General features: G+C 38.9%; 1 protein-coding gene across 2 annotated transcripts in view; it reads right to left on the bottom strand.

Moving 5' to 3' along the window:
• The window catches only part of CUBN (cubilin), a 290,819-nt gene that overhangs the window by 30,826 nt on the left and 236,590 nt on the right, over positions 1–23,403 (bottom strand). For both annotated transcript variants that reach the window (XM_021675689.2, XM_021675690.2), the window contains 3 exons: positions 22,622–22,822; positions 19,508–19,637; positions 14,930–15,147 (listed from right to left, as the gene is read on the bottom strand). In XM_021675689.2, coding sequence (XP_021531364.2) covers positions 14,930–15,147; positions 19,508–19,637; positions 22,622–22,822 — 549 coding nt within the window. The remainder of the gene's footprint in view (positions 1–14,929; positions 15,148–19,507; positions 19,638–22,621; positions 22,823–23,403) is intronic.

Here is a 23,403-nt window from a genome sequence, read left to right as displayed (position 1 = left end):
CCCTCCCTCACTCTTTGCTTCCATCACAGAGCCTTCAGGTGTCTCCTTCTTACTCATAGAGCTGCTGAGAGAAATGGGAAAACACATGGGGTTCTATATGCATTTTTGGAACTGCTGATTTGATTTACTGAACACTTTCCTAACCTTGAAAAATCCAATTTTATACAAAAACAAGCATTTTGCATAATAAAACTGGTGGAAAATGTGCATGTTTTACTTTTATGTTCCACTTTCATGAACACTGTCAGACTGAAAACTGAATTTATGAAGAATTTACCCAACACACCAAGAACATCGCTGCCAACAAATCTTTTATTTACATAGTGTGATAGAGAGAGGCTGAGTGGCGTTTAACACCCCAGTCCAGTTTATATTCAGCCACACTCTATGTTTAACTTTTTCTTTTCCAGAACATAAGAAGCTAAAGAAAATAATCTTTATGGAAGAAAAAGGCCTTCTTAGAGATAAAAATTTTATAATTCAGAATAAAAATACAGAGGAGAGATAAAGAATAATCTCAAGATGATTAAATGGTCTACCATAAAAGAATACAAAAAACAATCCTCAGAACTTGGGATTTAGTTTTGTCTACTCCATGGCCTCAGCAGACAGCTCAGAAAAGACTGAAGAAGAGCATAAAGGGATGAACAATTTATTGACAATTTTGAAAGAAATGGTGAGGATGAAATAAGCTCAAAGTAGGGCTACTTGTTCCTACTGGGAACAAGGATTAAACGGTGCTGAAAGTAATGTCTGTAAAGCCTGCATTCTACACAAATATAGGTCATTGCTAGTTCCAAAGTTAAAGTTCACTGGGATTAGCCTTCAATCTGCTTTTCTCATTCCATTTTCCTCTCACAGTGAAGGGACTGCTTTCAACATTAGGGCATGCTGAGATTTTGTGCTTGGACCTTGGCAGGAAACATGAACAATAGTGGCTCTCCTCAACTCTGACTGGAAATCCAATGGATAGCAAATGTACAGGGTGATTTTTGTTACAGGTCCATTACTTAGTAGGTCAGGCTTGGCCCGTCCATAGCTTCTAAGTCAGGTGAAACTATAGAGTATTTGCACAATCAGACATTTCCCAAAGCTGAAATGCTTCCAAAGGCCCAGTCCCTGATATTCACAGATGGCATCTAGGACAAAATTATTCTGAAACGTCAGCAGTACGCAGTGCAGAACCACACATTGCTAATGATTCTGCTCATCTGAAATGGGCCTGCAAACTAAAGAGAGAGTTGGAGTCTGTGAAGTTTGAGCAGCTTAGATTCCAGTGTGAACTGACTGTTACTTAAAGAAACCACTTAAGCTTATTGGCATGCATAGTACGGAAGAACAACGACTGAAGGTATGAATGGATTGATTATTTATTGCATATTGCTTTAATATTCAAGGAAGTATATTTAGTATTTAAGTAGAAAAAGAAAAATGATAGTTCATTAATAGTGATAAGACATAGATACATAATGATGACACAATTTAGAAAATGATGTATGTCAGTCACTCTCTGATGACACACCCTGTGTCCAAGAACAAATGTCACTCGAACTATCTTCCCTAAATTGGAAATATCTGTCTCATAAAAAAGAGCCATTTCTTCACAGAAAATAAATGTTTTGGCTAAAGAAATATTGGAAATATAACCCCATAATAAGCAGCGAGATCCAGGTCTAAATCTGCTTAATTAAAAGTCAGTAACCGGATCCTAAATGATTACCCTCCGATGACTAAACCTCAGAGTGAAGCTCAAGCCAGGATCAATCTGATAAGGGAAAAATAGCTACATTCTCTAAGATAAAACATCTTGAAGACTTCAGTGGAGTTAGATACATTTTTAAGTCATTATTTGGAGAACTGACATTTTTGTGGCTTACATTCTATTTGGCTGACATTTTATTGAGGTTGTCTGGATAGTATCTCTGCCTATCTCTGGAGACCACTACCGAGAAGGTGCACAGCGAGCTGTAAGAGCAGATACAGACTGACTTGACTTCAGGCGCTTTCCTGTTTCCAGCAAGCCATCTGTGGCTTTAGGCTGCAGCTGGAGGAAGCTTTAATGGCAACTACAGGAAGCAGAATACAAAGGCATTTAAAATTAATGCCTTAGGGAACTGCGGGCACACCTAGACAGCTTCTTTTCTACCTCACAGGGACGCAGGGCTAGAACTGCATGATCCTTTTTTGGAATCAACCTCACTGTGATTTTCAAAGCTGCAGACATAAAATTGCCCCAAAGCAGTGTATTCATGCAAACACATTTAACTGGTTTCAGATGAACCTGTTTTGTCTTTTTCTCTTAAAGTAAGCAGTGTTTATTATTTTACTCCCTAATCTCCAATGTGTACAATACTTTAGGTATAGTACTTAAGTTATACAGGAAAAAAATTAGTAGTTTTTGTAATGAGGTTTTTTATTGTTTTGTTTTTAGTAGTGTCACTCAATTTGACTCACTTTAGTTATCCTAATTTCAAACCCAGCTTAATCTAAATTAAAATGTGTATTTAGTGTGGTAATATTTAGGAATCATAAAACTAAAAGACTGGTCATTTACTGAAAGAAAGGTAATTTCAGCAAGCTAATCAGTAGCTATAGTTAATAGAAAAAGAGCAATTCATGCATAAAGAACTTAGGAGAAGGAAAATTTTATCATTATCTTTTAATTCATCTTGCATTATTTAGATATCACTGAAAATGCTCTATGTATACATCATTAGTCCCAGGGCACTTCATGAGAATCATTCTCTACAACTTGGAAATTTAAAAAATAATTTACTTAGCAAAATGACATGATCATGTCAGTTATATTGAAAAAGGATCTGACAAAATCCAACACACATTCATGATAAAAACTCTTGGCAAACTAGGAATAGAAGAGAAATTTCTTGACTTGATAAAAAGCATCTGCAAAAACCTACAGTTAACAGCATACTTAATGGTGAAATACTAAATGCTTTCTTCCTAAGATCAGAAACAAGGCAATGAAATTTATTTCACAACCCTCTAACTCAGCATAGTATTAGCATTCTTACCAGAATAAAGTAAGAAAACATAGGTACTGTTGAAAACAGTGAGTTCCAAATTTCTCTTCAGAGAATCAGTATGCCAGTATGTTCAGTTTCTGTGTTGTTTTCCATTTTCAAGTTTAACTTCCTCATTCTCTTCCTCTCCTTGCCTCTGGTTTCAGTAGACAACCTTCCCACCAGCTCTAATCAGTAGTTCATATCTGTACCCCTGGTCACCTGTTCTGTCCTGAGTCACTCTGGTCACTGGCTCTGACCTGAGTCACCTTTAGTCACCTGTTCGGTAACCGTCCTTCCTGTTGAAAATGCTCACCCTGCTACTCTGGTTCATATCCCTGCTCTCTTTAAAACAGCCAATCAGAATTAGCCTAGACTGTGCAGTCCAACCCTAGCCAAAAGGGGAATGATACAGCAGTAAGTGTGACCTGCGTCAGGGATAAGAACCCCTTCCATTCCCTTGTTCAGGTGTGCTCTTGCCATTGCTCCATCTGCAAGATGAACCTTTCTATAGAAATAAATATTGCCTTGCTGAGAAAATTTATGTTCAAGTGCTATTTCTTTTGCAGCAACAAAAATTTGCTTCTAATATATATACAGACTGAAAAGGAAGAAATAAAATTGCCACTTTTGCAAGTAACTATTATCTGTAGAAAATCCCAAGAAATATAGAAAAATATTCTTAGAACTAATATGTGAGTTCAGCAAGAACTCAGGATAAAGGAACAATACACACAATCAATCAAATTTTAATATACTAATATACTAACCATTAACATGTGGAGACCAAAAAATAATACCATTTATAATCATTCCAAAGAAAATGAAATATTTAGGTATATACTTAATGAAGCATATACAGGGTTATGTGATGAAAATTATAAAATAATGAAATAAATAAAAGAAGGCCTCAATAAATCTAGAAACATACATGTTCATGGATTGGAAAACTCAACATAGTAAAGACATCAATTTTCCCCAAATTGATGTATAGATATAATGCAATTCCTACAAAAAATCTCAGCAAGGTTTTTCTGCAAACATAAAAAAAGTTTAATTTATTTTTATTTTTATTTTAGGATAGGGTCAGGCTGGAGTGCAGTGGTGTGATCATAGCTCACTGCAGCTTTGAACCCCTGGGCTCAAGGGATCCTCCTGCCTCAGTCTCTCAGTTAGCTAGGACTATAGGCAAGCATCACCATGCCCAGCTAATTTTGTTATTTTTGGTGAAGACCAGTTCTTGCTATATTGCCCAGGTTGGTCTTGAACTCCTGGCCTCAAGGGATCCTCCCACCTTGGCCTTTCAAAGCTCCGGGATTATAGGCATGAGACACTGCACCCAGCCTTTATTTTAAAATTCATATTGAAAGGCACAGGCCTTCAAATAGCTAAAACAATCTTCACAAAGAAAAATGAAGAGGGAAGAATCACTCCACCTGATGTCAAGGCTTACCATGTAGCTACAGTAATCAAGACAGTGTGATATTGGTGAGGAGTTAGACACATAATCAATGGAATTGAATAGAAAACCCAGAAACCGACCCACACAAATATGTCCAACTGATTTTTTTCAAAGGTGCCAAATCAATTAAATGAAGGAAGGACAGCATTTTCAACAAATGGTGCTAAAGCAATTGGACATCCAGAGGCAAAAAATTGACTTCCACCTAAATCTCATATCTAAACCAAAATGAGCTCAAAATGGATCAGAGACACAAACGAAAAATGTAAAATCATAAAACTTTTAGAAGAAAACAGCAGAAAAACACCTAAGACCTTGAGGTAGACAAGTAATTCTTAGATTTGGTACCAAAAACATGATCTATAAAAGAAAAAGTCAATAAACTGAACAACATTAAAAACTTTTGCTCAGTGAAAGGCTAATATAAGGCAAGGAAATGAAAAGGCAAGTTATAGACTCGAAAATAACATTTGCAAACCACATATGGACAAAGAATGATTATTGATAGTACATAAAAAGCTCTCAAAACCCAACAGTAGAAAAATAAACAATTCAATTAGAAAATGGGCAAAAGATATAAATAGATATTTCACCAGAGAATAGATATAAGAATGACAAAAAAGCACATGAAAATTGTTCATCATTAGGGAAATGCAAATTAAAACCACAGGAGATGTTAATACACACCTACCAGAATGGCTAAAATAAAATTAAATAACAACAACAGCAACCACAACAGTACTCCACAATGAGATGACCAGGGCAGGAATGGAGATCCCCAGTTATAGAAAGCAATGACTTCAAGCCAGAGCATAATTGAATAGCATTGTAAAATCCTGAATACAAAGAAATGCCAAACTAGAACTCTATGTTCAGAGAAATAATTCCACAAAATTTAAGAAAATCAAGTCATTTCTGAAAAACAAAAAAAAACTTTTAACCAAACGATCTCCAATAAAAGAAACACAAAAGAGCGGTCTTCCAAAAGAAATATATTGGTCCCATATCAAAGCATAGAATTTCAGAAAGAAAAGAAAAATAATGGCAACTGTAATTCTACATTATTAATAATTATATAAAACAATAAAAATGTTTTATGTACCTAATATGTACGTAGAAATAAAATACTTGGCATACATAGCACAAAAGACAGGAAGTGGGTAAATGGGTTTAAAATGTCCTGAAGTCCTTGCATTGATTATAACATGATAAAAGTATTAATTTTAAATTAGATTTTAAAGTGTCAAGGTTGAATATCGTAATCTCTAAGGTAACTACTGAAACGAGAGTAAGAAGATGTGTAAACAATAATTTTAAAAGGGAGTTAATAAAAACGTGATTAATTTTAAAAAGAAAGGATAAAGGAACATAAAGAGGTGGGACAAACGAAACAAATAGCATAAAGGTCTATTTAAAACTAATAATGTTAGTAATTTTATCAGATATAAACATATTAAATTCTCCAGTTGAAAGACACAGCCAAACAAAAACCAAAATATTCCTCAAGTTAGAGAAAAGTTGAAAATAAAGGGATTTAAAAATATGTAATGCAAATATGAACCTAAAGAGAGCTATGGAAGTTATACTAAATCCAAACAAGAAGAAATTAAGGCAAGAAGCATTTAAAAACATTGCTACCTAATGGTACGAGTCAATCCACCAGAAAAATATAACAATTATACATGTATATGTGTCACATTACATGGCTTCAAAATAAAAAAGAGCAAAACTCTAGCCAAGATGTTTCTACTGAGCTTCTAACACTCTTATCTGACTACCTACTGAACACTAGCTGGATATCCTAAAGGTACCAAATTCTCCAGACAAAGCCCAACATTTTTATTATTTCATTCTTCAAAGCACGGTCCTCTCCTAGTGATTTTCTATTTGAATAGTGGTGTCACAAGATATTGTCCAGAAACCTTAGAAGCAGTATTATTTCTTTTTCCCAAGCTGCCTCTTTCAAATGGAACACTGTGTTATTGATTTAATATCTTGAGGACTTCTTCTTTTAATCCCTTTCTTTATTTTCACGGTATCACTGCTCTTATCATCCCATGCCTAAACTACTGCAATATTTTCCTAATTTTTCCCTGGAATGCTGCTTCAAAACATCATCCCCACAGGTGCTGGGATGTGCTTTCTAAAATAAATCTGACTAGATAGTAGCACTCTCCAGTTCAAAACAATTACTGGCTCCCCTTTGCTCATGATACAGAGCCCTCCATGTCCGGCCTTTGCCTGTCTCTCCTGTCTCAGCACCTATTGTTCTCCACCTTATGCTCCAAACCATCACCAACGTGCAGCTTAGTAGGCATCCCTTGAAATGGGATGCACCTGTCACTTTGTACATGTGTTTTTCTTCTCCATAGATTAACCATTTTCCCAATGAATGACTTTTTTTTTTGAGGCAGAGTTTCACTCTGTCACCCATACTGGAGTGCAGTGATGAGATACTGGCTCACTGTAACCTTTGCCTTCCAGGTTCAAGTGATTCCCCTGTTTCAGCTCCCCAAGTAGGTGGGACTACAGGTGTGTGCCACCATGTGCAGCTAATTTTTGTATTTTTTGGTAGAGATGTGGTTTTACCATGTTGGCCAGGCTAGCCTCAAACTCCTGACCTCAGGTGATCTGGCTGCCTCAGCCTCCCAAAATGCTGGGGTTACAGGCGTGGGCCACCATGCCTGGCCAATGAATGCCTACTTATCCTTCCAAAATAATACTATTTATAGCTACGATTTCTTGCATGCTAAATGAGTGACAAGTATTTTCTAATTTAATCATCACTGAACGTTATAAGGTTGTTACAATTAGTGTTCCCTTTTTACAGATAAAAAAATCAAGACACAGAGTGGATAAGTAAATTGTCCAAGGTCAACCTCATTAAGATTTACAAAGTGAGTGTGATTCTGGAATGTGATGCTCCAAGTTTACCCTCTTACCCATCGCACCATAACTCAGGACTCGCATTCTCTGAGGTGCACCCTCTAACAGTCCTGTGTCCTTTCCTCCACTGAACATCCAATACCATAGATTTATTCTTTTGTGCTTCCAATGCCCTTTGCATACACTTCTGTTAAAAAGCATCCCTGAGTATTTTTATTAATTGCCACAGAGGCAATGAAGGCTTATTAAAAAAATCATGACTTTGGGGGACAGTCAAACCTAGTTCAAAGCTTAGCTTTACCTCATACAAACCCTTTGGCCAAAGACAAATTCCTTAATCTCTTAAATTCTTCTTTTTTCCTTTGTAAAATGGTGTAATTCCTGTCTCATGGGGTAGTTCTGAGGATTAGATGAAGTAATATATGTCAAGCAGCTCATGCTACATCTGGCAGGGGACAGACTCAGGGACAGGCAGTCATTTTCACAATGCCCTCAGATTTCCTGACAAGTCTTTACTTGCAAGCAAGCAAAATGTACAGCTACCACATAAAGTTAACAGACTTTTCATATATTAGGATGAAGAAAAGAACACAGTTCCACTATTTTATTTCTTAACAAATCATTTATAACAAAAGAATGTTTCAAAATTTTTATTGCTGACTGCACATATTTTGTTTTTATGTTTCTGGGAATACTATATCAAAGCCAGGCGGATCTGAGTAAGGATGATGACGATTATAGGGAATTTATGCGTACAAATAATTTAACCCCCAATAACTAGTTACCTGTGACAAAACTAGGTTGCGTCTTGTGTTTTACATTACACAAAATAAGTGCTTCTTCTCAGCACTTGTTCTCTTCAATGTTTTCCAAAATGCTATCTTATAATGTACCATTAACTCAGTTGTATCACTTAGTTTTGTCTTCACAATATCATCTGGTTTTATTTTAACGAGGACAGCCCTACCTTTCAAGACCAGAAGCGGCAATCTAGTCATGGGGTGGGGGCACAGACACCAGTGTTGAAACGGATTTATTAAGAACCTTTCCTTTCTTCTTGCTGAGTTGGTATTTAACTCCTGTCTACTTGCTTTTGTATAGTTTTGGTGAGCTAAGAATTTGTTGGTTTCTTTACCCCACTCCCACATTCTCAGCTCAGCAAAAAAAACCTTTCCCCATAAAACCCACAAAGAATAACCTGAAGATAACCTTGTCTTTGGCATCATCCCCCAAGGGAAGTCTAATCACCAGTAAAAGTGACAGGACTTTAAAAGGGTGGAAATAAGCTTAGTTGGTTTTTTTCTTTAAATGGGTTTATAGTTTCAGCTCATCTCATTCTCAGACTTCATCGCAGGGAGCAAATGACATTAGAAAACCAGAAAAATAACATTCCTGGGTTGCTTTCGAGTAATACCCTCATTATTGCTAAACTAAGAGTTATTTGATCAGTGATTTATTGAATTATTCAAGTTATAATTCAACTTCCTGATTGCATTTGTACTTCTAACAGTAATGTGAGCTGACAGCTTCAATCAGGCTACTAAGAGGTACCTAGAGACACATACACATATATTTTTAATGCCACTGATGTTTTAAAAGTTTATTCTTGTATTGTTTAGCTATTTTAGAATGCCTTACAAAGTTTAAATTTAACACCAAAACCAGGAATCTTAAAAATCTGAATTGGACGTTAGATTTTTCCCATTTGTTGTGACCATATTTTCTGTCTTTGTGGCCATGGACTCTTTTCAGCTTTCTGTCTCCTTCTTTCTTTCTTCTCTGTTTCCTTCTTTTTTTAATCCCCCTCAATTTCCTCCTGCCACTCCCAACTATCTTCCTTAACCGTGTTTGAGAGACGTTTTCCAGATGTTAAGGTAACAGGTAAAAATTCACAGGCGACAAACACGGATGACCTAAACACTGAGTGTAATCTGGTATTCCTCATTCTCTGAGGAAGAAAGTGATTCAATTTACCTCCCTGTGTAGAGCTTAATCAACAGTCATATAAACCAGAACTGAATTTTGAGAATGAGCTGAATCTAGATAAAACTTAATGTCTACTATATGGTATATTATTGTATCTCCTTATAAAATAGGATTTTGAAGTAGGCACAATTTATCCATTTATTCTGTAAATCACTCATGGACAATATTGATGGAGCAACAATTGTGTACCAGGCCTCCACAAGGCCTGAGGATTGAATCAGAATGGAGCTTTTGATTTCAGATTTAAGTTATAAAATGTACTGTAGGATTTGACGGTTAGATGTCAGTGCAAAGTGGGTAGGAAAGAACAAGAAATCACCGCAGCATGACGTGGTCCTGTTGAGAATGTTGGCCCTGGCAACCCCACCCTTAGCCACTCCCCAACCTTGGAAATAGGGTGGGGGAGGGATTGAAAATTTGGGACTTCTGTATTACTTTCTAATACATAGAGTCTTTCACTCTGACAGCTAAGGTGCTATCTAGAAATAAGCTGCTTCATCCCTATCACATTCTTAAAAGATAAACAGTTGTAATATTTCAAATTGATCAGTTTTTTAGTAGATAAAAATTGAGTACCAAAATGTTATCAGACTTTTCTAAAGCCACATCACCAGGCAAAGACATCATGCATAAATCAGCTCTTTCCATCTAGCCATATTTCATTTTTCTTTTCTTTTCTTTTTTTATATTTTTTGAGACGAAGTTTCGCTCTTGTTCCCCAAGCTAGAGTGCAATGGTGTGATCTCGGGTCACTGCAATCTCTGCCTCCCAGGTTCAAGCGATTCTCCTGCCTCAGCCTCCTGAATGGCTGGGTTTACAAGCAGTTGTCACCATGCCTGACTAATTTTTTGTAGTTTTAGTAGAGACATGGTTTCACCATGTTGGCCAGGCTGATCTTGAACTCCTGACCTTAAGCGATCTGCTTGCCTCAGCCTCCCAAAGTGCTGGCATTACAGGCGTGAGCCATTGTGCCCAATTTATCTGGCCATATTTCTACATTTGTTGGACTGTAATTCATTCTGTACTTGTCATATATGTGCTTGGGTATTTTTGCCGTGGTCTCTTAGAAAAGGTCTCTAAGTCTGACCTTAATGCAACCTGACTCATTCTCCACGTGACAAATATCCCAGGTGGAGGAAGACAGACAGTGGCTCGCATTGTTAGAATGTGTGCTCAGGGCAACAGGGGCTGGCTGGGAGCTTTGATTCCAGCCACTGCCACCACTTGTCCCCGAGTGTGTGTCTTCCCCACCTGTCCTCCTGTGCTGTCCTGCAGGGGGCACTCCTCACTTTCTCCTTGGCAACTAATTGAAATGCCTGCAGACCTCACATCTAGTAGGGCCAAGTTCCATTTTTTACACTGCAGTTTTGCTGAAGTGTTATAGAATACATCATTTTAGAAAAGTACTGCACAGTAAATAAATAGGTTTACTGAAAGCCCCTGATCTAACCCTGTGTGGAGAAGTTTGCTGTGTAGTGTGATGAGCATATCGTGAATAGACCGAGCAACTCTCTGGGAGGAGACCCATTCAGGAAGTCGAACTGGATGCTCTGAAGGTTAAAAACATGTTTGCAAGTGTGAAGTGCTTTGTGTAGAACACATATAAGCAGAGTCAAGGCTGGAGCCGACCGTACCGGTAAAGGAAGGGGCAGCAAGTAACAGACGTTAACAGAACAGAAGGCACTTAAATTAGCTCAACCACTGGGGAAGACAGTGTGGCAATTCCTCAAAGATCTAGAACTAGAAATACCATTTGACCCAGCAATCCCATTACTGGGTATATACCCAAAGGATTATAAATCATTCTATTATAATGACACATGCACTCCTATGTTTATTGAGGCACTGTTCGCAATAGCAAAGACTTGGAACCAATCCAAATGCCATCAACGAGAGACTGGACAAGGAAAATGTGGCACATACACAGCACGGAATACTAAGCAGCCACAAAAAAGGATGAGTTTATGTCCTTTGCAGGGACATGGATGAAGCTGGAAACCGTCTTTCTCAGCAAACTAACACAAGAACAGAAAACCAAACACCGCATGTTCTCACTCATAAGTGGGAGTTGAACAATGAGAACACATGGACACAGGGAGGGGAACATCACACACTGGGGTCTATTGGGAGGAGAGGGGCAAGGGGAGGATAGCATTAGGAGAAATACCTAATGTAGATGATGGGCTGATGTGTGCAGCAAACCACTGAGGCACGTGTATACCTATGTAACAAACCTGCATATTCTGCACAGGTATCCCAGAAGTTAAAGCATATAAAAAAAGCATCAGTTCTGCCTACAGGGCATGCCCACTTAGCCAAATCCACAGAACCAATGGCTTTTTAAACTTCATAGGAGCACAGAAGCCTGACGCAAACTATGAACTCAGTTAAGAAAAATGCTCAGATTTGCAGATTATTTCAGAGTTTCACAGACTGCTGCAGCCCAGTGTGATCATTTTGCTGGTTGTCAGCCATTCAGGATCAATTATTCATATAGTGTTGGAGCACGTGGGGGAAACAGGCAGGCACATTGACATTGCAGTTAGAGAGGTGCTCCTGCTTGCCAAACGTGCTTTCTCCTTACCTTACATCCCATGCACACGAGCCTCCAGCAGCAGAACTTCCATGGAAAAAAGAGACCCAATTTCACTACACATTTAGTAATTAGCAACTAGGGGATAGCACCCCCAAATTTGCTGTGACTCACTAGCAATACAAATGGAATAAATGCCCAAGGCAAAATTAACCTAACAGTCACATAATTATATAAGCCAGGCTCTTCACTGATTTCTGAAAAATTGAAGCAGATGTACATAAAGCATTGCCAAGTGTGTAATCTAAATAGCAAATCTGTAAAGCCCTACTTAGCATTTTAGTGAAGACTGAAATGGAAATGTCATAGACTAAAATGGTCTCCTCATCACATTAACTATTTACTAAGTGAAGATACTGTTTTCCAGGCTGAACAAACAGCCTTGGAAATGAAAATTCACTATCCGGCCCACAAAGTTACCTTCCCTCTCTTTAGGGGAAGGACAGGGTGGTTTTACGTAAATGAGCTGGAGGTGAAAAGCCAAGTTTAAGTGTTTTCATCCAGATCTGTAACTACAAACCTCTATAAACCCTACAATCAAACTATTCTTATTGTTCCTTCCACTCTCCTCACCACAAACAACAGAAACCTAAATGAAACAAAATTTAAAAGTTATGCAGAATGATCAACAAACTTGTCAGCGTGATCGTGAAAGCTTTGTAAGATCGCTGCAACACAAAACTGTAATACTTAGGTTTTCACTTAAACATTACCATCAAAGAGTAGTTACGATGACTTCTAAAGTACTTCCAAGTGGCTGTTGGCATTTATACAGATGAAAAAGAGGTAAAAATCATCTTCATGAAATACAGGGGTAACAACATGCTGGCAAGGAATTCCATTTCTGCATTCTCCACTTAAACCTTTTCCCTAACTGTGGCCAGAGGAAAACAGTAAGTGACTGTTAACTGTTCAGTGACTCATGCATAGACAATGCTTCTGGCAGTGTAAGATGTTTCCTTCTGTTAAATCACAGTAAGTCTAAAACTGTCTTCTTTGTGGCTTGGAAAGACATAGGAATTTAATGAGGCTAGGGAACCCTGGCTCACTTGAGAAGCTTCATGCAGATGACAGCAGTGAGGAGAGGTAACACGATAATTACCATTTTCTTGTGAAAATATATTAGGAAAAAGAAAACTTGAAAGGTAGCAAAGCAAATGTAGACATATGCCATTTGGTCTAAAGTCTGTGCTAAAGGCAAGAATATATTCCCTTTTTGTGCAAAAAAAAAAGTCTCCAAAGGAAAATTAAATTTTCTTTCAAAATAGCCTTCTGCTATTGTATGCTACTTTGCTTACACAATTCTATTAAGGCAACACTCTCTGACTGCCCATGAGACTTGCTTTCAAGTTACTGTTGAGAGAGCTAAGTAGGGGAGATGGCAAAGGGATTTTCTGATACAATTTCTCATGACATGTGGTTTACCAGGAAGTCTTCAAAACACAATGTCTAACTGCTTTCCTCAAGAAATGCCTGAAAAAATTCACAAGCTCAGTATCAGGAAGTTGAAGTAAACTCTGTTTTGCGTCAGAGAAATGAAGTTTATCCACACTATGGGAGAAGAGAAAAGGTTTGAAAAGTGAATCAGGATTATTATCACAGAAAACTGCCTGGACTTTGCGGAGTCTTTACAGAGCATGAGATTTGTTTGGGGAGCTGTGCATTTTTAGAACATTAATCACATCTATATTCAAATGGAAAAGGATCAAAACACTTTCCAGAGTTGAATACTAATGATCTTAGACTGTGCCACTGACGCTGTTAGAATAGCCAAACAGGTAATTGATGAACTACCTTTTATTTTAAGTTATTCAAAGTTCTGAGTTAATTTGATCTGGGTGATTATTTCTCACAGGCAGTGTTTGATGTTGATAATTTATTTCTCACATGCAGTGGGAGTAATCTGGGGCATATTTTCAGTTTATCCTCACATCTAACTTTACCTGCTTCCCCTACATCACCCTCTCCAGCCCAAATTCCTTCTCAAGCATCAGCTTCCAACTAGACAGCTCCATTTAGACAGATCCTCCAACCTAAAATACCCCAAATTAAATATAACATTTCTCCCTGAAATCTTAGTCTCCTAAGGTACCACCATCCAACAAATTACCTATAGAAAGTCATCCTCAATTCATGTCCTCATTGAAATGTCATCAGAGTCCAAACATGGTGCCTCCAATGTATTCCACCTTCCGTCTCTCAGATTTCTGCCTTTCTTTTTATCTCTTTTCCCTCTGTTTTTGTTCAAGGCTTTGACATTTCCCATCAAGATTTCTATCATAAGCTTCTTCCTTACCAGGTTGTAGGTTCTTTAATCCTTCCTCCACCATGCTACCAAAGTGATCCTTTTTTTTTTTTGAGATGGAGTCTCGCTCTGTTGCCCAGGCTGGAATGCAATGGTGTGATCTTGGCTCACTGCAACCTCTGTCTCCTATGTTCAAGCAATTCTCTTGCCTCAGCCTCCTGAGTAGCTGGGATTATAGGCACATACCACCATGCCTAGCTAATTTTTGTATTTTTGTAGAGACAGGGTTTCGCCATCTTGGCCAGGCTGGTATTGAACTCCTGACCTCAGGTGATCCACCCACCTCAGCCTCTCAAAATGCTGGCATTATGGGCATGAGCCACCATGCCCTGCAGATAAAGTTGGCACAGAGCAATGGGGCTTTCTTTTTTGACCTGGCCCTTGTCTGCATTTAGGTTCAACTTATACCATTTCTATAGGTGATAAAATGAGTCTTGGGCCTCTTTTGAGGGCAATTGTGTAGAAAGACTTTGTCTTTGCTGGAGAGGTACATTTGTTGAGTGATTTTTTACAACATTAAAATACTTCAAACATAATTTTTAAAAACAAGCCTTTACATGGCATATTCTTCTAAGCTTCAATGAAAAGCGACTATAGTAAGATGGAGGAAAAAAATAAAATCAAGCAGAAAGGTAACAGTCCTGAAAAACATAGACTTACATGTCCAGAATTCTTACCCAATGTCTGCCGGAAAGATATCTTCCAGCCTCTGGCTGTGTGAGATGAATCTGTGTTGAACACCAGGAGCACCCTATTATTGCTGCTCTTCACATTCGGTGGACTCTTGGAACCACAGAATTTTCCAAGAAGGGGATCGCTGGTATTGGCACCATCATAAATTGCCAGGTAGTCATGGGAGCAGGAGGTGGAGGGAACCACATCAAAATCACTGAACCTGTGAAATGTACCTTGTTAATACTGATGTTTCCATTGTGACTTCTATTAAATGGTACCTTTAGCTCTTGCAAAAAAATGACAAGGCAAAAACTAACAGCAGAGCATCCGAGCCTCACTTGATAGGAAATATTAGAAATGAGACAGTACTTGACTATCAGTTCAAAAGTTTAACCAATTTTTTTTCGCAATTATACTAAAATACCACAATATACCAAAAACTGTGACAGCAGCTGGGGATGTCAAGGTGAGTAAGATACAGTCTTACGCTTTAAGGAATTCACAGTCCAGGACATAGTAAAGTCCATCTGAGATCAAGTTTTGACAAGTTGAACTGATATTTATTATCCCAGCAACACTTCAGGTTTTTAGAGCTCATTAAAAATATAGTATTTACCCTTCCCTTGTTATTTTATGAGATAAAGCAGAACTTATGGGAAGCGTGCTAATATAATAAAGAGAAGAAATGCTGGTTTTAGAATCACAGCTCCATTCTCCTTCTCACAATCTCACTTAACTCTTTTAAAATGGAGTGTATATTAAGGTCAGGAGAAGAACAAGAAATTCACATTTAAGGTCTCTGTGGTGGTCACTGACACTTCTGCACATGGTCCCAGCTCTCTGCCTCCCCAGCACTAGCAGGATTGCCACAGGGCACACTTTGAGGTTTGGCATGGCTGTTAGGAGTTGCTTTGACCACCAGAAGGGATACATATTACTTTATGGAAGAAGCTTTACAAACGACTACTTGCTTTGCCACATTGCCTTCCCACTGAAGTGATGTTCATGGAAGGAAATGTGAAAAAGAAGCTTCTATCAGCCTGGGTTGTTGAATGATCACAAGGAGCACAGCTTCCGTGTTTGGCAAAACTGAACATGCTCATTTGAACGAGAAATAAACTTGTTGATATATATATATATATATATACTTTTTTTTTTAGTAGAGATGGGGTTTCTGCCATATCGGCCAGGCTGGTCTCAAACTCCTGACCTCAGCTAATCTGCCTGCCTCAGTTTCCCAAAGTGCTGGGATTACAGGCATGGGTCACCATGCCCAGCCTGCTTTTTCAATTTACTTTTGCCAGTAGCTGTAATCAATAACTCATAATATGGAGTAATTTTGAAAATATATAATAAATGCTTCCTGTTAACCACCTTGAGAAAAAAATTGTTAATTTTTTTTTTCTAAAAAGTTTTGGTTGGCTGAAGGTTTTCAAACTGATGAGGAACAAGATGAAAAAAGTACTGATTTTATTTTACCACATATAACATTTAATGTTATTGTAAAACGTCAGGGAAGAGCAATAGCTAGATAATTTCCAACAACACTGCATTCATTTTAATTCTCTATAGAAAACACATTTATTTTCCACAGTAAGAATCCACAAAAAAAGATAAAAATCTGAGTTTCTAAGAGGACTTAAATCTGCTTTGGCTTTTTATTTTACATCATTTTCCCAGGAGAGCACAAAAGCCCATTGACAGAAAAACTTGTGTTGCCAGAATCTTTTGAGAGACTTAGTAAAAGGATTTATGTTTTATTAATGTCTGGCCAGGCGCCGTGGCTCACGGTTGTAATCCAAGCACTTTGGAAGGCCAAGGTGGATGGATCACGAGGTCAGGAGTTCAAGACCAGCCTGGCCAAGATGATAAAACCTTGTCTCTACTAAAAATACAAAAATAAAAATTAGCCAGGCATGGTGGCAGGTACCTGTCATCCCAGCTACTCAGGAAGCTGAAGCAGAGAAATGCTTGAACCCAGAAGGTAGAGATTGTAGTGAGCTGAGATCATGCCACTGCACTCCAGCCTGGGTGACAGAGCGAGACTTCATCTCAGAAAAAAAAAAAAAAGAAAAGTCTGCATCTTCTATCACACCTAGAATCTTACCTATTTCATAGAATGTAGGCTTTTAGTGCACAATAAATAATTTTCTAAACATGCAGAATGTAGGCCAGGTGTGATGGCTCACACCTGTAATCCCAGCAGTCTGGGAGGCCAGGACAGGTGGATCACTTGAGGTCAGGAGTTCAAGACCAGCCTGGCTAACATGGCAAAACCCTATCTCTACATACACACACACGCACACACACACACACACGTGCGTGTGTGTGTGTGTGTGTGTGTGTGTATATATATATATATATATGAAAAAATTAGCCAGGCTGGTGGCACACACCTGTAGTCCTGGCTACTTGGGAGGCTAAGATGAGAGAATTGCTTGAACCCAGGAGGTGGAGGTTGCAGTGAACTGAGATCACGCCACTGCACTTCAGCCTGGGTGACAAAGCAAGACCTTGTCTCAAAGAAATAAATGAATAAGTACAATAAAATAAAATAAACATGCAGATGTAAATTTGATTATGGTGAGCACCAGGAACCAGGCTGAAAACTGAAAAAATATATTTAGATTTTATATATATATGCAGAGAGACAGAGAGAATATATCACTATGAGTTGGTGTGCATACCATGGTTGGAATGTTTGTGTTCCCCTAAATTCATATGTTCCCTAAGCTAATGGAATTAGGGGGTGGGGCCTTGGGAGGTGATTTGGTCATGGGGGAGGAGCCCTCATGAGTAGGATTAGTGTTTTATAAAAGAGGCCCTAGAGAGACCTCTCATCCCTTCCATCTCATGAAGACACAGCAAGAAGGTGTCTTCTATGAGCCAGTAAACAGGAGCTCACCAGACTGAATCTGCCTTGACCTTGGACTTTGCAGCCTTTGGTTGTTTATAAGCCACCCAGTTAAAGCGACCTGAACGGAACAAGGCAACAGTCCTACATACATAAGAAACAAAGAACGAGACACAGCAGTGAACAGCTTCCCTTACGCTTCCGTCTACTTCATATTCCCACTCCTGGTTGTCTGACAGTTTTTCTTCTTTTGTCGACAGTTTTTCTTCTTTTGTCCCTAGGACCTAAAGGCCACTCTGTTTTCCCACAAATAGTCCAAGTGGGAGCTGCAGTTCTCTTTGAGGTCCAGCCTATAGGACACTTACTGCCTGATACAGGAACCAAATCAGGCTTGATGAAAGATGTCTAGTTCAAGGGTCAACTGACACATGAGGTCTCTGGCAGTAAACTGCAGGGACTTAGAATCTTTAGGGCAGAAAGCAATCACAGACAAATAGCGGGGAGGTAGGTAGGTGTGGCCTCAGCCCATCAGGCGTCTATACGGAAAGTCCTATATGACCATGAGCTATATCACCTTGCAGAGTTTCCCACCACACGCCATGTATCACTGAAACAGGCTATCAGGTGGAAACAGTCTTGGACTTTATCATTACGGAGAATGGGAGGCTGCATCACCCGCATCAGCCTTGTTGGGAATAGGTAAGACTGAGGGGGAAACTGACCAATGATACAAGCCATCTCTCATAGCATCAGTTTAGAGGTGTTCTGATACAGGAATAAAATAGATTTCTTAAGCAGTTAGAAAATGTATCCTTTGAGGCCGCGTGTGGTGGCTCACGCCTGTAATCCCAGCACTTTGGGAGGTCGAGGCGGGAGGATCACTTGAGGTCAGGAGTTTGAGACCAGCCTGACCAATATGACAAAACACCCATCACTATTAAAAATACAAAATGAACCAGCATGGTGGTGCCTGCCTGTAATCCCAGTTACTCAGGAGGCTGAGGCAGGAGAATCTCTTGAACCCAGGAGGCAGAGGTTGCAGTGAGCCTAGATTGCGCCACTGCACTCCATCCTGGGTGACAAAGTGAGACTTTGTCTCAAAAAAAAAAACGTATCCTTTGAGACATAGTGTTGGGAAACACCGAGGATGTGGTGTTTGGAGGAAGCCTGGCATGAATACAGATTTTGACTCTTTATGTGTGTGTTACTTTCGGAAAGCGATTTGACCCTTCTGAGCCTCAGTTTCCTCATCAGTGAAATGGGAATAATTTATACAATTCCCAATCTATAATCTATATATGCCTCATATGACTGCTTTAAGAATAAAATGAGACAATTATGGCAAGTGTTAATCAAAGTTCTTTGTGGATAATAAATACCCAACAAATGGCAACTGCTTTCTCTTGCCCTTCCTCTCTTTTTTGATTTCAAGGTGGCATTATACCTGGACAATTCATTTTATGATGCTCCTTCGCACAAGTTGGGAAACTGTAATGACTGTTTTAACTGGCGAGTGCTTGTTTTTCACCATTAGTTACTACTGGCTTGTGTGGAGAGGGGCAGTGTCATTTCCCACATTGAACTATCATCTAGGAACCTCACTTCTCCATGTAGCTTTCCCTCCAGACCGCCAACGAGCATCAGTGCTCTCCATCAATAAAGGAATGGCCCTTCCATAAATAACGCTCAAAGGATTTTCTTAAGAAAGTCAATTTGTCTTACGTACTTGAGCTCTATCACTTTGTTGTCACTAACGGTGATAGTATACAGACAGTGCATATTGTTTGGGTAGTCTGTGTATGAATAGGCAGGACTCTTGATGATTCCAGAAGAGAAACTGAACACACCACCACAGGCTGCAACAGAAGACAAGGGAATATGAAAAGAACAATGATTAGTACCAGCATGGAAAAATGATTTTGAGATATTCTATACTATTGTGTATTTTTCCCTAAGAGGTAATAATTATTTTTCTTAAAGTGACTTATATCTCCCTTCATTGTGTTTACAAATAATTCTGATTTCCACTAGGAAGGAAAATAAAAGACAGCAAGAGGGTAGAAACAGGGAAGAATAGGGCTGGGCGCGGTGGCTCTCGCCTGTAATCCTAGAATTTTGGGAGGCGGAGGTGGGTGGATCAGGAGGTGAAGAGATCAAGACCATCCTGACCAAAATGGTGAAACTCTGTCTCTACCAAAAAAAAAAAAAAAAAATACAAAAATTATCTGGGTATGGTGGTATGTGCCTATAGCTGCAGCTACTTGGGAGGCTGAGGCAGGAGAACCGCTTGAACCTAGGAGCCAGAGGTTGCAGTGAGCCACAATTGCGTACTGCACTCCAGCCTAGCGACAGAGTGAGACTGAATCTCATAAAAAGAAAAAAAGAAAGAAAAGAAACAGGGAAGACTATTTACAGGCACATCTTGGAAAGGAAAGGAATCATTCTGAGTCAAATTAATGGCCAGAGTGAAAATGATGAGAAGGAACATGTCACCTGCTGGAGCGTCACCATCCCTCCCCTGTATTTCATTGACAGGTTGAGAGACAACAGCATAACAAAGTATGGAAAAGACAGGCAGAATGCTGTTCTGGGCACAAAGATCTAGGAAAGACTGTGATCTGGAAATCTGAAATAACAGAGATCCACCTCTCCTCTGTCAGGGATAGAATACTATAAGGTAAAGTACTGGAAATCATTTTTGGCACTTTCCAGTTTAGTTCCTTCTGTGGGCTCAAATGTACAGCTCTTCAGTCCTGTTGCTTTGCAGTAGCTGTGAGACTGGTAAGGACTAAACTTGACCCAATTTGTATTAATATCACTGATTCTCAATCCTCAACAAGCAGGAGGATTCCAGCAATTAACAGCTCAGATCCTTGAGCTAGTCAATAAAATGACAGACATAAATGTGTAATAAAGCCCTCTTATCAACAATATAAAATTATTATTTTTGCTTGGGTTTACATATAAGGAGGATCAGATTGTGCCATCTGATGATCACTCTCACTGCAGTGAAAAGACCTATCTATGTCTATTAATTTTATGATTCTAACATTGTAATGGGGTTAATGCATTTTGGAGTATTTCTATGGTTTATACACTATCAATGGACATGTTTCACTTTACATCTGTCAGAAATGAGGAACAAATTGTGGCTGCCATCTAAGGCTCTTTATTTCATTACTGTTTTTGCCTCAGCTGAGCCCACCTTGCAGGGAGTACTCTTCTCTATGTGCCTGTAAGTACTTGTGTGTTCAGACACCTGGGTCCATCTGTAAGTGAATTACATGTCAGATATGGGTGGCTGTCACTCCTTCTCACTTTATACACAATTATTTGGTCTCTGGAAGTTTATCAAGGCCTAAATAACTCCCATCTTTGCACAATGTCAGGATTTGAAGTCTTAACATCAACGACACTCTTTAAGTGAGATTCTTAACACTAGAATATATTGAATCTTGACTACTTCCTTGTAGGAAAATGCAGGATTAAAGAGAAGAAGAATATAAAGCAGGAGTTTACCTTTCGTAAGCAGCAGTTGTGCCAAAAGAATAAAACAAATCAATCCTTCTCTTTATTCAACAAGACGATAGGAGAGGAAACGTTAATTGCGCAGAGCTGCAAAGCCATATGTAATCATACTTTATAAACTGTGGGAGTCAGGATGCAGACAGCAGCTAATGTGAACAAACTATGGAGGCCCTTTTCAGAAGTAAATACACGATTTTAGTCTTCACTGTGGATGGGAACAGTGATTTATTCAAAGGGAAACTATTTAGCTTTCTACCTTTAGCAATGGGTTTGGTGGAGCAAAGATGAAACAGACCCAAGAAAGATGTTACAAGATTTGTGTGCCAGTTTCACTGCAGCTGAGATGTCCATTGATGGTGTATACATATTGTCAGCAAACTAACCAAGCAGGAGGGAAAAAGACTATTCAAGATCAAGAAATGCAACCTCAGAATTTTCTGGGTAGCAACAAATGCCTCTGTCCAGCCTGCTGCTCCTCTTTTCACTTTGCCTTTGATACAGAGAAATTGTAAATTAGAGCATAGTTGAATTGTCAGTCTCTTCTATTAGAGCTTGTGCTTTTTGCATAGTGTTTTAAAAAATCATTTCCTACGAGATTCTGAAGACACTCTCTTCTATTTCTTCTAAATTTATAAAATATTAATTTTTGTGTTAGCAAAATGACTTGGGGAAATAAAACAGGCATCTGGAAAATTTGGACTAACAGGCAACTTTGTGTAAGGTATGAAAAACAAAAAAATAGCAGCAGAGTTTTTTTGTTTGTTTGTTTTTTTGTTTTTTTGAAACAGAGTCTTGCTCTGTTGCCCAGGCTGGAATGCAGTGGCACGATCTTGGCTCACTGCAACCTCTGCCTCCCAGGTTCAAGTGATTCTCCTGCCTCAGCCTCCCAAGTAGCTGGGACTACAGGCGCCTGCTTCCATGGCTGGCTAATTTTTTGTATTTTTAGTAGTGTCGAGGTTTCACCGTGTTAGCCAGGATGGTCTAAATCTCCTGATCTCATGATCCACCAGCCTCGGCCTCCCAGAGAGTAGTGTTTATTTAACTTAAATTATAAAACAAATGTCAATTCTTCATTTGATTTTCAGAGTAGTGCTAGCCAAAGTTCATGAAAAAGGTCCTTTACATTTTAAGACAAAATGTGTAAGTTTTTTTTTTTTTTTTTTTTTTTTTTTACCATGAACCTCATTGACATTTTTTTCTCTTAAATTCTCTGAATCTTCAAGTTGGTGCTGTATGAATCACAGTGAAAACTCCTTGTATAAATTACTCAGAAAAGAAGAAAATTCCAAACTCTGTCATTATGGTCACTCACAGGTTATCCAATAGGAAAACTTGAATCCGAAGTCTGTGATTTGCTCGTTAGTGTAGAAGTTAAGCAGAACTGGCCCGGCGATGGCGAGGGGTGTGAGCATCTCATTCCCACACACGGTAGCCAATGGGGTGGACGCGACGCTGTAACCCCTGATAATGTGCACGCCATCATTGACACAGCTTCCTGTGACAGCTGAACGAGCTGGACAAGGCATGGAACAACCGTATTATGATCAGAACCAACACAAACAATTAATACCGTAAACATAAAAACAAAAATGTTAGGATAATTCATGCAGTCACTATAAAAATTACAATGAGAAACAAGAGATATTTAACTTGGTTTCCTGTTGAAAGATGCTTAACCAGAAAACAAGCACAGGTATGAGAAAACAGGTAAAACTTCACAACAGAAACATTCCACTTTGAAACAATTCAGAATTTCCTTTCTCTATATAACAGTTCATTTAATTCGGTGACTGTAAACTAGGGTCCGAGTTGTCTGCCCGAGAACACCTGGCACTATCTGAAGGCATTTTTGCGGTCACACTGTAGAGTGGAGTAGAGACCAGGGATGCTGCTGAAGATGCTGCCATACACAGGGCAGCTCCCACACCCAGACCCTCTGGGACCCACAAAAAAACTACCTAGCCCAATATGCCAACAGAGTTGCTACTGAGAAAACTTGCTCCAAGCTTAGGTCCAGATAAGGGACTTCTACTGTGGAGATATCATTAGAAATTCCTTAATGCTTACTGAACAACCATTTTAGATGTTCACACA

The sequence above is a fragment of the Aotus nancymaae genome, unplaced genomic scaffold (assembly GCF_030222135.1).
Source record: "Aotus nancymaae isolate 86718 unplaced genomic scaffold, 86718_ANA_hifiasm-v0.15.2.pri h1tg000077l, whole genome shotgun sequence".
Lineage (NCBI taxonomy): Eukaryota > Metazoa > Chordata > Mammalia > Primates > Aotidae > Aotus > Aotus nancymaae.
This window is presented reverse-complemented; position numbering and strand designations above follow the sequence as displayed.